Source organism: Acanthaster planci, linkage group LG21 (assembly GCF_054643075.1).
Source record: "Acanthaster planci isolate LZ-2023a linkage group LG21, COTS_SCS, whole genome shotgun sequence".
In the NCBI taxonomy this organism is placed as follows: Eukaryota; Metazoa; Echinodermata; class Asteroidea; order Valvatida; family Acanthasteridae; genus Acanthaster; species Acanthaster planci.
The window spans coordinates 9277093-9289725 of record NC_141797.1 but is presented as its reverse complement, the minus strand read 5'-3'; the positions used below and the strand labels follow the sequence as shown (position 1 = coordinate 9289725).

General features: G+C 41.9%; 1 protein-coding gene across 1 annotated transcript; it reads left to right on the top strand.

The window, feature by feature from the left end:
- Nucleotides 1-130: 130 nt before the first annotated feature.
- LOC110981181 (uncharacterized) lies at nt 131-11466 on the top strand. Its single transcript, XM_022238528.2, has 8 exons — nt 131-323; nt 1581-1865; nt 3494-3607; nt 3963-4688; nt 5733-5810; nt 6569-6673; nt 7124-7510; nt 8131-11466. Exons 2-8 carry the CDS (start codon nt 1598-1600, stop codon nt 8364-8366), a joined length of 1914 nt encoding a protein of 637 aa, XP_022094220.2. The 5' UTR covers nt 131-323; nt 1581-1597; the 3' UTR covers nt 8367-11466.
- Nucleotides 11467-12633: the final 1167 nt, after the last annotated feature.

Genomic DNA, 12633 nt, shown 5'->3' with positions numbered 1-12633 from the left:
TAAAACTTAATACATTGATGAAAGAAAATCATACATTTAAGTTATTTTGCTTTAAAATTGTATATATATAAAAATTATTGACTGGAAAATAAAAGCCTCCTTTGAGACCATCCAGATCTACTCACGTGCGTTATAATGCTCATGCGTGGACAAGCCAAGATTTCACAATCACACACAGCTAGCCATTTTCGTTCATTTTACCATTTTACAGAATACGCAAAAAGGAAACTTACGAAGCGTCTCGTTTGTTTACATTTTTGTTGTTTTTTGTCCTAGGTTCAATCTTTGTTTGTGACTTTGGAGGATCCAGGTAATTCGGTTAGGTGAGTGTTAAAAATTTGATACGATTTGTGGTGAGGGATGCATGGCTTAGTGACGAGAAATGGGATTTTTGTCAACCCATGGGTGGGCGGAATCCGACGTCCGAGTATGGTGGGTATCCAGCGGCGAACTAAGGCAGGTGACGACATCGAATGTCAACATGCGGAGGGGTATGGCATGCATGTGGCATGATTAATTAGTTGATCGCAAACGGATGTTGGGTTCCAAGGAGATTAGTGGTTTCGCCATTGCATTGTTTTTGTATTAATACATTGAACTTATTAATTACTAAAACATCATAAACCCCTCCTTAAATAGGCCTACTTTGCAAAGAATTTCCAATCTGCACCATTTTTGTCTTAGCATAGCAGTGAAAAATCAAATTAGTCAAGTCAAATTACATTACGCGTATGCACGGTATAAGGTCAGTCCCCCCAAAAATGGAAGTTGGAACCAAATTGGCAGCGTTTTCTCTGTCATGTTCGCCCATTTCTTGTGAATTTAGAAATGTAAAGTGTGAGAAAAATTGATCTTTTGATCAAATTTGCAGCCCATCATAATTGCCTTTGAACAAAAATTACGTGTTGGGCTGTGCCAAATATCTGAATAATAATTTGATCGATTGTTGAATATTCAAAGATTATTTTTCGAATGTGAATATTTGAATGCAAAATTCATGAAAAGGAAGAAAAAATTTTCTTTTGTTTTAAATGAAAAAAATTGCACTATGGAGGCTTGCTTCAAGCAGATTCAAATGAAAAGCGTCGGATATCTTAAGATTTAAAAAGTAAATTATTCATGGAAGAGAAATTTTCAACTGGGCAAGAAGTCTTGTTCATCTCTTAAATCTTGCTTAATCATGGCTCTTAAATCTTGCTAAATGTAATCTGAATTGTGAGAAGCTGTTTTATAGAGCATAAGGCTGTTATATAGAGTACGGAAGTGAATACGACACTTGCACAACCAGTGCATCTCACATCTGAAATATGCATGCTCTTAGAAGTGACGAGAGTTGCTAAGCAACAGACATAGTGCCGATTTAAGTGACAAAATGACCGATAAGAATGATGTCAATCAAAATGGACAAATGTCTTAATTTCCATTGAATAGATCTTTCTTAACATTTTTTTGTGGGTAAAAAGATCACATGCAGTGTAATAAATGCTTTGGAGGGATTTTCTTTGCTTCCTCAACTGGTTGAAATGGAAATCCAACGGAGGTTTTCGTGGTGCAATACTGTTGTTTTTTTCCTGCCATAGGAATCTTCGCACTAGGCATGGCTGACTCGGCCATAACAAACTACAAGTCACTCCTCAGGGAGATTGCGCGCGGCCTAACCCCCCAAAATGTACACGACATGGCCTTTGACCTGGACTTTGATGCGGCTACCAACATCAGCACCGGCACTCACTTCCTGCAGGAGATGCAAAACAGGGACAAGCTGAGCAAGGATAATTTGGGTCCCTTGAAGGAGGCACTGGAGGGACAGAAACTCCTCAGGCTCGTCAAGAAGGTGAACCAGTTTGAAGAGGCGCGGAAACCAGGTACATCTGTGGTGTATGCCGTCGCATCGTTTTGAAAACCTTGATTGGGCCGGGATGCAGATTCTTCTTAAAAGTGTCCTGGGGACGGTCTCAAAAAGGCATTGTGAATTGCACTCGGAATTTTTTTGTAGTCTTTACGGCAGGCTTACTTAGTGTTTAAAAGAATGTGTCCTCATCTACCCCAAGCCTGACTAATTTCCATGGATTGAAAATACTGGCGATTCGCAATGAAGTGCGCCACCAAGAGTTTTGTCACGGAGAGGTGTTTCATAAGGCATTATGGGAAAAACAGTCGACACAGTCTCATTTGTTAACGGCACTATGGGTGGGAAACTTCATTTTTCTTCAGTTGTTTATCTTGGTTAAAAATTGGAAATTGTTTATTGCGATGGGGTGTTAGGTTGCCAAAATGATGGCTTTTTGTGGTGCAGGGAACAATTCAATCAATCCAGTAATCCCCAAGTTGCCTACCAAAGTGAGCTCAATTACGGTAGCGTGTTGACCGTAAACTTGACAAGTGGCCTATGTAGCAAACTCTTGGTGGCGCTTGCTGTATTGTGACTTGTTCGTATTGTACATGGGTAACTCCAGAAATAAGGGGTCCATTTTTTTTTTGGTATCCCTGTCACATCCGACATATGGTTTTGCAAGTTCAGAACACATATTCTGATTTCCAAGAGTGATGAATTAATTAATGCAAATTACCTGCCAAACAAATAGTAATAGGTTGAAATCAATTTTGGTGATATTTCCATGTCAAATGACAAAGGTCAGATGTAACAGACACAAAAACTGTCACACCTTTGGACCCTTAATTTTTGGAATTACCCACATATAGAGCCTGCTACTGAGCAGTGCATTGCATTTTCTCTTGATGTCCCAGAAAGTTTGTAGAATTAGAAACCAGGGAAGCTGTGACCAAATGATTTTAATTCAAACATCCAAACCTTGTGTCTCAGGTAGCCTCATTTTCAATTTTGTTTCACTTTTTGAAAGGCTTCTTTTCTGCCTTGTTTCGCTTCATGCTAGTGATATTGCGATATTCATGAGCAAAGCCATGATATCCCAGGAATGAAAATCTTCAAATAAAACCTGTGCATTTTTAAAAACATTTGAAGGGCTTAATTTTGTCTTCTTCGGCGGCGATTCAATGGTGCATAAGTACACAGCAGTTACATGTACAGAACAATCTCTTTCTCAGACGTGCTTTCGTTGTGTGAATTCTCGGTTCTTAAGTTGAACTGAAAATCCAGTGCACTGAACAGAGTCCTCCTTGGATGACATCTCAGCAGCAGGGCGCCCTGAGTGGATAAAGAAATAACATAAATAAATTGTATTCATTTAAAAAAGTGGGGCTTTTTTGGCAAACGCATAAGCCTAATAAGGATATCTGTTTTTCATACAATGAAGAGCGGTGTAACGTTAAAGAAAATTTGTGTTTGAGAAGAAGTACATTTAACTACAGCTTTGTAACGGACGGAAGATTTGTATCAAAGACTAGACGCACAGAAGTAGACTCGGGTGGGAATTCTTCAGCCAAAAATAGCATACTTAGCAGTTTCATTTGGGTAATTTTTTATCTAAATTTCTATTGACGGGAATTTTTTATTGTTGGTTGCTTCTCTCAGTGAACACTGAAGACCCACTGAGCAAGACGTGGCCATCTTCAACTTTCGCTCAGCAGCCGTCTCCTGCAGACAAGCAAAGGACCCAGAGCGTCACGACTGATCCGACGTCACTAGGTAATGTCAGAGAGGTTTGTGTAAACAATTGGGAGAATAAATGTTACTGCTCTGTCAATCTTTTCCAGTCAAATGGAAAAACACAAACTCGGCATTCAGCCTCTGGATGATTGAGGATGGTAAGAGGTTGTGGACTGTAATTGAAAGAAACTTTAGTCAAATCCATGTTTTGTGAACCATTTTGCTGGTGACTTTGTTTTTTAGTGGGAACATGTAGCAGGCATGTAACTCATGATTTTTTTCACTGGTAAATTTATCAAACCACCTTGGTCTTTATTTAGATTGAAATAACTTGAAGGGTTTTCCACTTGTTTGTAATAAAAACATTTGACATGAGTTCTTGTTTTATTCCCAGCCCAGCCAGTGCCTCCACCTCAAGCAAGGATGCCGCAATATTACCCAAACCCACAAGGAGTGGCACCCCCGATGGCCGATTTCCACTGCACCGTGGAAATGCCACGGCACCCATTGAACCCTCAGCCATATCCAGTAGAGGCACACCCTACACGAGACAACCAGCCGATCCAGATGGCCAATCCCAACCAGACGGTGCACGGCCAAGTTCCACAGATCGGCATCCCGAGTCGGCAAGGGGTGGGCACCCCCGGTTACATCCCCACCGGGAGTGGAGACAACGACCCGCGAGAACTCCAACGCATGATCGAGCTGCTACAGGAAAAAGTGAAGCTGCAAGATCAGCTGCTGCAAAACAGCCATCACCAAGTCCCGCCGACGGCAAGCCTGCCCTCAGGGGCGCAATACCCTAGCATGAATCTTCCCGGTAGTACCCAACCTTACGTGGGTAATCAGCATGCACCCGATCAGCGTTCACGGATCCACTCCTACCCCCAAGCAGTGGGGCAGGCCCAACCTCAAAGCAGCACCTCCACCCATGCCAGGCTTTCTGCCGTCAAATCAGCCCCATGCAGTACATCTCCAACCAACCAAGCAGTTCCCCCGCTTGCCTCTGAGCCGGAGGCATGTTTGAAACCTGTCCAAACTCCTCCCAACATAGGAGACAAAGTCTTGAACATACCTTTGGAGAATGTGAATGAAGGCGCTGTGAAATCCTCATCAAATGGTACGTCCTACAAGGCCGGTTTAATTTGACACATCAGTGAAGTTGCACAGAAATGAGCAAATATTGAATCATTTTTTACAAGTTCCTTAATTCTGTGAAGAAAATCCAAGTCAATCTCAGCAAGTTTGGAAGTTCTTCCAAGCCTGTGTGATTAAAAATAACGTCTTGTTTTATTTTAGGGGAGGAGGCATCCGTCTAGGGGATAGCAGATTTTTTTTCAAGTATTACAGATGTTTGCCAAAAGGGTAACACTTTTCATTGTAAGGCTTTACAGAAAATTGTGAGGAACAGAGACCCATTTTCTTTGTATCGAAGAAATTTTCAGGCTATAGATTCTTGCCTCACGTCGCAGAAGTCTTCATGAAAAATGAAGAAAGTATTGAACAAAAGCCAATGACTGGTGCTGAGCCAAACCTGCAAACTCTGGTATACAGTACTGTCGTAAACTAAGCTCTCAAGCCCTACCTGATTGTCTTTGAGTTTTCCTCCGTTTATGCGGAGTACCATGGTCCAGTGGGTCTGACATTTGACTCGCATGCGACAGTATGTGGGTTCGAACCCCACTTGTGTCGTGATGTCACGCACCTTGTGCAAGACGCATAGATGCTTCTGTAACTCTTCACTGGAATGTAACAGATATTTGGGAGGGTAGATGTGAAATGGTGTGGATCTTCAGCCGCTTCAGGAATACAGATCTAATGGCCCTATCACCCAGGGTATTAAGAAGCCGTTTGCAAGTTTAATTTGAATAAAATCTGGTACACTGACATGACTGAGTTATCTGATTGCACATAAACATAACAATTTAAATTCCCCAGACTACAGACACTGTTGCTGTACCTCATGATTCGGGGCAAGCAACCACCATCTCTGGAATAGACAGGTTCCTTTGTGCCGTTCTTATCCATTGAGAACAGTGTATTGGTGCAAGGCATCTCTTGTGTAACTAAGCAACATGAAGTTAAAGAAATCCGTGTACCAGTTTTTCTGTTGATAAAGTGCAACACAGACCTTTTTAACTTGTCCATCTTTCTAACTCAACAGGTACAAAGATACCCGACCGAGAGGCAGCTGTGAACACCAATCAGACATACCAGACGGGCAGAGTCTGCACTGGTTCAGGTAGCTGCCAGATCCCTTGAAATTTCAAACAAACATTTGAACTCTTGGGAAATGGACTTCAAAAAGTGTGAGATTTCACTTCAATTAAGAAATTGCAATTTGGGCGCAACGTCCGTTTTACCTGCAGAACTCAACAGGGTATTGTGTCATTTCTTGACACACATCTGTGACTTCAGTTGAGCTGCCTCTTTTTTAATTTTCAAATATGATATGATAAATTTTTGTGTGTGAATAATATTTCCATCTGGCCCCCCTCCAAGTGCATGAGTGGCCTGAAAACGTAAAAATTTGAAGGGGTTTCAGAAGGTAATCCGCAAGGAGCATCGCCAAAGTCAGAAGCATTCACTTTCCCCTTTTTTTGCTGGAGCACAAGCATTCCAGTGGAACCTTTTTTTCATATTAGAGGCAGTGCGCCTATCATGTTTGTAAGTGACTTCATCACAAAAGCGGACGCGCCACGATTTGCAGACTCTCATTCGACGATCGCCGTGCATGTTTAACTTCTGGTTCCATAGTTCCACATTAAGGGCAATTAGTGCACGTAACTCTTTGTGCAGTGCATGTGCAGTGGGCGCGGTTTAAACTGAAGTGACGTCACGCCTACGCACCAGATGGGAATGCCATGGTCCCGGTGAAACGGCTGACCATTCTAGAATGACCGCAAGGGCATTCCAAGTGGAACATTCTGACCATTCCAGATAATGAGACGCTCTCTCTGCATTTGACGCCAAGTTGACTTGTCTGGCTTTTCATTTCAGAGGAGAACAGACTGGATTCTGAAGCAATAGCTGTGCAGCCCATGACGCTGCAGAGCATGGACAACACCCAGCAACTTCTGTCAATGCTAGTTGGAAGGCAGCTCCGTAAGTATCTGCACAGAGATGCTCAAATCCTCAATTAATGAGACCAAGTTGGACCTCATCAGCAATTCCCGGTCAGCGTTTGGGAAAGAAAAGTTTTTGTCTAGATTATGATGTTTGATTGTAAACGGTGCTGAAATTGGGGAGCTGCTGGCCTCCCTGCGCAATGAAGTTCTGCCTCAGAGGTGAAAAAGATGAAACATCTTTGGAGACTGTTTCCAACCCGGATAATAGAAGTATACACTTCTACACCCCTCCCTGGACCCTCATCGGTCACAGTTTCAGCAAAGAAATTGCCTCATGGAAAACATATTCATTTTGACATCAAAGAATATTTGTTACTTTTTCCTGTAGCACTGAACTCGTGGAGAAAATACGCTGACAAAACTTGGTTCCTATTCATCAAAAAGGCTTTTTCTTTAAAAGAAAAACTCTTGGATCTAATTTACTCAGGGTGTTCTGAAGTTGACAGTTTTAAGAATGAGCTGTTCCAAGTGAGGATTCCAGAAGGGTTGCACTATACGACCACCGAGGGTCAGTTTGTGGTCCTCAACCATGACACTGACTACAGGATCCAGCTCTCCAACAGTGACCAGCGTTTGCGTTGCAGTGCCGTCGTCCACTACAACGGGAGATTCGCCGGAGATTGGACCCTCGATCCCAGGGGCACCATCATCATCGAAAGACCTGCCACGGAGGCAAGAAAGTTCCACTTCGTCGAGGCGAGCCTTGTCCCTCAAGGGTCAGGCATCCGAGAAGGAGATCCTAACAATGGCCGGATCAAGGTGACATTCACCCCGGAGAAAAGGACGGCAGAACCGTGGAACGACGTCAGCAGAGGTATTTTAAAGACCAAAATCTAATTGTGTGAAACAGCTCTCTGGTGAATTACAAGGTTGAAATTTGGTGTAAAAACAACTGGACTAAAGGCTAGCACCTCACAAAATTTACTGGTAATAGACTGCAACACATATGGTAACATAGGTGATTTACCTGCTGTTTTGGTGGGCATGTGAAGAAAGTCGCTAGTCTGCGCATCTTCATTTTTCTACAATTTTAAAATAATTTGATGGCAAGTACTTTCCAGTACCTTTCCTGGAAATTTATTTTTTTTTAACTGGGAGGGTCTGAATTGTGAATGTAAATGTAGTTTGTGATCTTAATACTTTTGTTCATTTGCCATCGATAGTGCGTTGTCCTCTAACTTTTTTCCTACCAGACGCTGTCTTTAAATAATACTGGCGATTCACGACAGTGCGCCACCAAGAGTTTGCAATGCGTTGGCCAATCAGAACACGCAAAAATTTGTCTTCCCTTTCCAAAGGTGCATTGGGTCAACAAATTTCGCTCACTGTGATTGGCCAACGCATTGCAAACTCTTCGTGATGCACTGTTGTGAAACGGCCCTATTGTGTAACCTTCAGCTCGTGTTATCTTTTACCCATGAATTATAATTTCAGGCTTTAGCAACTTTGGCAGTGAGCCAGAGACCGACTACTTCGGTGTGTACGACAGCACTGATCCTTCCACAAACGACATTCAGCGCAGTGTTATGGGACCTCCCCCGACCGACTGGCAACTCGGCGCCACCATACTACAGGGTCGAAGTAGCCAGAAGTTCAGGGTCTCGGAGCAATTTGAGCTGGACAAGTCGCGAAACAAGGTCATCGAGTTGCGGCTCGTTGGAAGACGCTGATTGCACATGACACAGTTCTTATTTTAAAAGTGATGGATATAATTTAAACTCGCCGTTAACCTGTTGTTGATTTATGGCACAAAGGCAACTGTGGAGTTTAGGATCCTTTTGTCCCCTTAGCATTTGAAAAAAAGTCATGCCCATACAACCTTTGCAAACTGGTCTTCTTTTAATTATAAAAACCTACATCATAAAACAGTTTGGGAAGTTTTTTCTTTGAAGAAAATGCAACATTTTCACCCAGTTTTCTTCAAACTAGTGCATTTCATAAACTCTTGCGTTGGAGCTGGTGGGCCAGTCAGAAATGGCTTCTGATTCAGTAGCCCCTGGTGTTAACTTAGCAACGGTCCACCAAACCAGCTTGGATATTGCCGCCACCTTCATTTGTGGTGCACACTTATCACTATTGTAATTTTTGGCCCACACTTTTCCTCAACAAACAACGCCATGTCGTCTTGCCACAAAATTAATCTTGCTGGCCCTGGACGGACTGTCAGAATTTTGTTCTTTTAAAAGGCAGAAACTCCACAATTACCAGTCCACTGTCAAGTATTAATGCATAATTATGCACAACCGTGCCATTGGTTGATACGCATATAAGCTTCCATTTGTAGTCTTGCTAGCTGTTTTTGTCAAAATCACACTGGCTCTTCCGTCTTTTATGAAACATTTTAATCTGCGACCAATTTCATAGAGCTGCTTAAGCACAAAATATGCTCAAGTGCGACAAAAACCTTATTTGATAAATCAGGTAACCAGTCAAATATCAATGTGATGTTTATTGTTTTGGGGTCATACTTAGCTGTCTTTTGGCTAGCGTAACAATCTTTGAGCTGGTAACCTTTGTTTGTCAGGCAAAGTTCTTTCCTGCTTATAAGCAAATTTTGTGCTTAAGCAGCTCTATGAAATTGGCCCCTGCTTTTCACTGCTCGCAAAAATCTGTAAATTAAAATTAAAGCTTGTTTGTTTACCAGCTCTGTACGTTCATGTCAAGATTTGACAGTTGTGACTGCCACGGCACCACCATTTCATTTGCAGATATAATCACACATCTAAGCATTATTTCAACCAAAACTGTTGTCCACCATTTCTGTGTATGCAATTCAAAGATTGATAGCAATACTAGTTTTAGCATACGTGAGGGAAAGCATTGTAGTGCAAATGGGTTATTAGATGGCCACAACTGCACTGTGTAAAGAGACTTTTAATAATTCGGTTCTGTTGGTGTGCCCTTGGACGTAGTGAGCATAAAGTTATTTTATTGCAGTGTATGGTACCTTTCTATGTGTGCTGTTTTTGGGTGCGTTGGTTGCAAGATGGGGTTCACTCTCATGGACGCAGACTTTGATAACACAAGTGTGTTACAGTTGGCTGTCAAAATGGCCAGGGGAGCAATTTTGATGGATACGCAACATGGCGCAAGTGATGACGGGCATATTATGGTACCTTTAAGAGTGGCAGGGTTTTTTTTCTTGATATCCCAGTGTGTGAGATTGTGGTATGCTTGCATTCCGTCAATATTTTCCTCTCTTACTGTTATTTTTGTATTTATTATTGTTTAATTTTATTTAACCAACAAGACAGTTACTCTTTCCGTGTAATAAAAGACAGTCCCTTTTACTTATTCTGTGTTTGTCAAACAAATCTAGCTTCCTTTCCTGATGGGTTTGTATCTCTTGTGAGCTTGAGTGTTATCTTCGTTTGAGGCTTTATATTGTGCATGTAAGAGGTGTCCTCAAAGTAAGTTTTTGAATTTTCCAAAATTGACTGTTTGCACTTTGCAGGGAAAGGGCAATGTTCTATAAGTTTAGTGTAAAAGGAAAAGCATCACTGGTTCTACATATTTTAAGGGCTAGATCAAATGCTTCAAGTTTGAACTGTTTGAAATAATGTTCAGCAAGCGAGCTTTTCAATCATTTTGTAGCGTACATTCATTGCCTGGTTTCCATTTTTAGCTCACTTTGGACAATACGGGCAATTCACAATAGTTCGTCTCCAAGAGTTTGCAACCCGTTTGCCAATCACGGTGGTGCACGAACTCCGTCGACCCAATGCGTGTTTGGAAATTGTCGACAGATTTTACGATCGGCGGCCAACGCGTTGCAAACTTGTAGGGTCACTGCACTATTGTGAATCACCCGTATTAAGGATCAATTATACAGAAAGTTAACCTGGCTCATTTCTTTGTAAAAGTTGTTTGCCTAGTTCTTAGAATTTCTCTTAATTCTTCATCAACAGAAAACGTTTGAGGGATGGACTTTTCCATTTTTGAAGGGGGCAGGTAAATTGGATTTCCCAAAACCTGTGAGAACCGCCCCTGATTTCACATCCTTGAATGCTTCCATCGTGTTTTACAAATTTTAAGATGTCAAGTGAACGACAGCAGTGTAACACTCATAAAATGTGTCTTTTTTTATGTTCGAACACAAAGTTAAACTTACGTATGTGTTTTAAAGCTGTGTGCTAGGTCACCTATAAGTTTTTTAATACTATAAATGTTGTTCCCATTGTCGCTTTGAATTCATGTGTGATGTAATGTATATTTGAACAGTGCAAAGAAATATTTCGCATAAATTTCGGGGTGGGCACCTGAGGGTGCACTTTTTTTGAAGAAGATACTCGATAAATGAAATAAACTGGCTTGTATTGGTTGTTACGATGTCAAAATGTCAAATTGGGGGTGGGTAGGGGGTTGAGGCATGTTAGGGGGAGGGGTACTGACTCTCCCCTCCTCCCTGGAAGCTAGGGACACCTCTAGTTGACAACAGTGTCCTTGTTTCAAGATCACTTCAATGCTATGCAGTACATTGTACTTAGTTTGAAACAAATAAAAACAGCACTCAAAGTTGGATTCCTCAACTCATGATGTACTAAGAGAGACGTGTATAGTACTGTTTTGCACGTGCTTAATGCTTGCCATTGGATATGCATGAAATAATGTGGTGAATATTAAGAACACGTTAATTGCATAACTTCCTAATATTGAGTGTAGTTGGGTTTAAAATGTTGTGATTATTATGTGTAGAAGCGCACATTGCATACTGGATTGAATTTGTCACAAACCCGGAAGCATTGCCAATAAAAAAATGGAAAAAAGAAAGTGTCGGCGTCTGTACTTTGTGCATGAAATATTTTTGTTCCCGGAAGCATGCCCACTTCTGCCTTGAATGAGGGAATAAATTAATACATGTATTGTTATTTGGACATTTTATGAAGGGAACCTCGAATTACTCTGTCATCATCAACGCTTTCCCACTTTTTGGCAGAATTTCCCAAGTTGTTTTCAAGCCTGGCTACTTTGGCTCATGATACCGTAGCGACGGCGCCGCGGCGACAAGTCGTTGGGTGCCTCGTGGGGCTCCATGGGCTAGCTGTTTCCGCAGTCCACAGACGCTCCCTTTTGGGGATTTTCCAGGGATTTTCCATCTACGCGTACGGCCCCGCGCGGTACGGCGCGGCAGGCCTAAAGGGTGCACTGCCCAATTCAAGGGAAATTCTTCGGCAGGACGAGGCGCTCAAAAAGTACAGTTTATTTGGAAAAGAGGAGATTGTGTGGCCCAAGAATTTGTAGGATTGTGAAAGAATGGCCCAGAATGGTCTCCCTAGATTTAAGGGCTCCCATCCCAGGGCGAAGCATAGAAAAATGCCACTGAAAAATTGTCCCAAGAGCCTGAAAAGGTGGACGGATGTCATTTGAAAAATGGCCATTGACAGACTTGGGATCGTTCACTTTCTGGAAGGTGGGTTTGTTTTGGGTGGATAATTAAAAATTTCATTCGTTAACCTACTAAAAATTGAAAATCAATTGAGAGCTGAATGACCCCAAAACACTTTGTTTTTTATTTGAGAGGCCTGAGGGACTTCGGTTGCCCGCACCGGGGCTGCAAACATGGTCGATTTTACATTGTCTTCAATGGGGCTTCAATTAGTTCAGTGCACCCCTAAAAGGCCACTAAAAAAAAATTCCATAAACAGATAGACTGCATTGATAAATCCCCATACTTCACAAATATTTTAAAAATACAACTCTCACAGGTGTTCAGGCTGCACAGAAAAATGATGTTCCACATGTCCTCTTTCATTTTCCTTTCAATTTTCGGGGGGGGGGGATTGACCAATGAATTTTTGAGAAATTTTCATCAGAAGCAGACCACCCCTAAAATGAAGAACATGTCCCTGTCCAGAAAAGTAGCCATTTTGAAAAACCCTCCCTCGGTAAAATGGCTCAAATAGTGCCACTGTCGAACCCGATTGCATCAAAATTGCT

Bases quoted from the DNA above. Each gene is read 5' to 3' on its own strand.
- LOC110981181 (XM_022238528.2), top strand. From the start codon at position 1,598: ATGGCTGACTCGGCCATAACAAACTACAAGTCACTCCTCAGGGAGATT. The intron at 3,608-3,962 runs GTAATGTCAGAG...TTTTATTCCCAG, and splicing joins GACTGATCCGACGTCACTAG to CCCAGCCAGTGCCTCCACCT. The intron at 5,811-6,568 runs GTAGCTGCCAGA...TTTTCATTTCAG, and splicing joins CAGAGTCTGCACTGGTTCAG to AGGAGAACAGACTGGATTCT.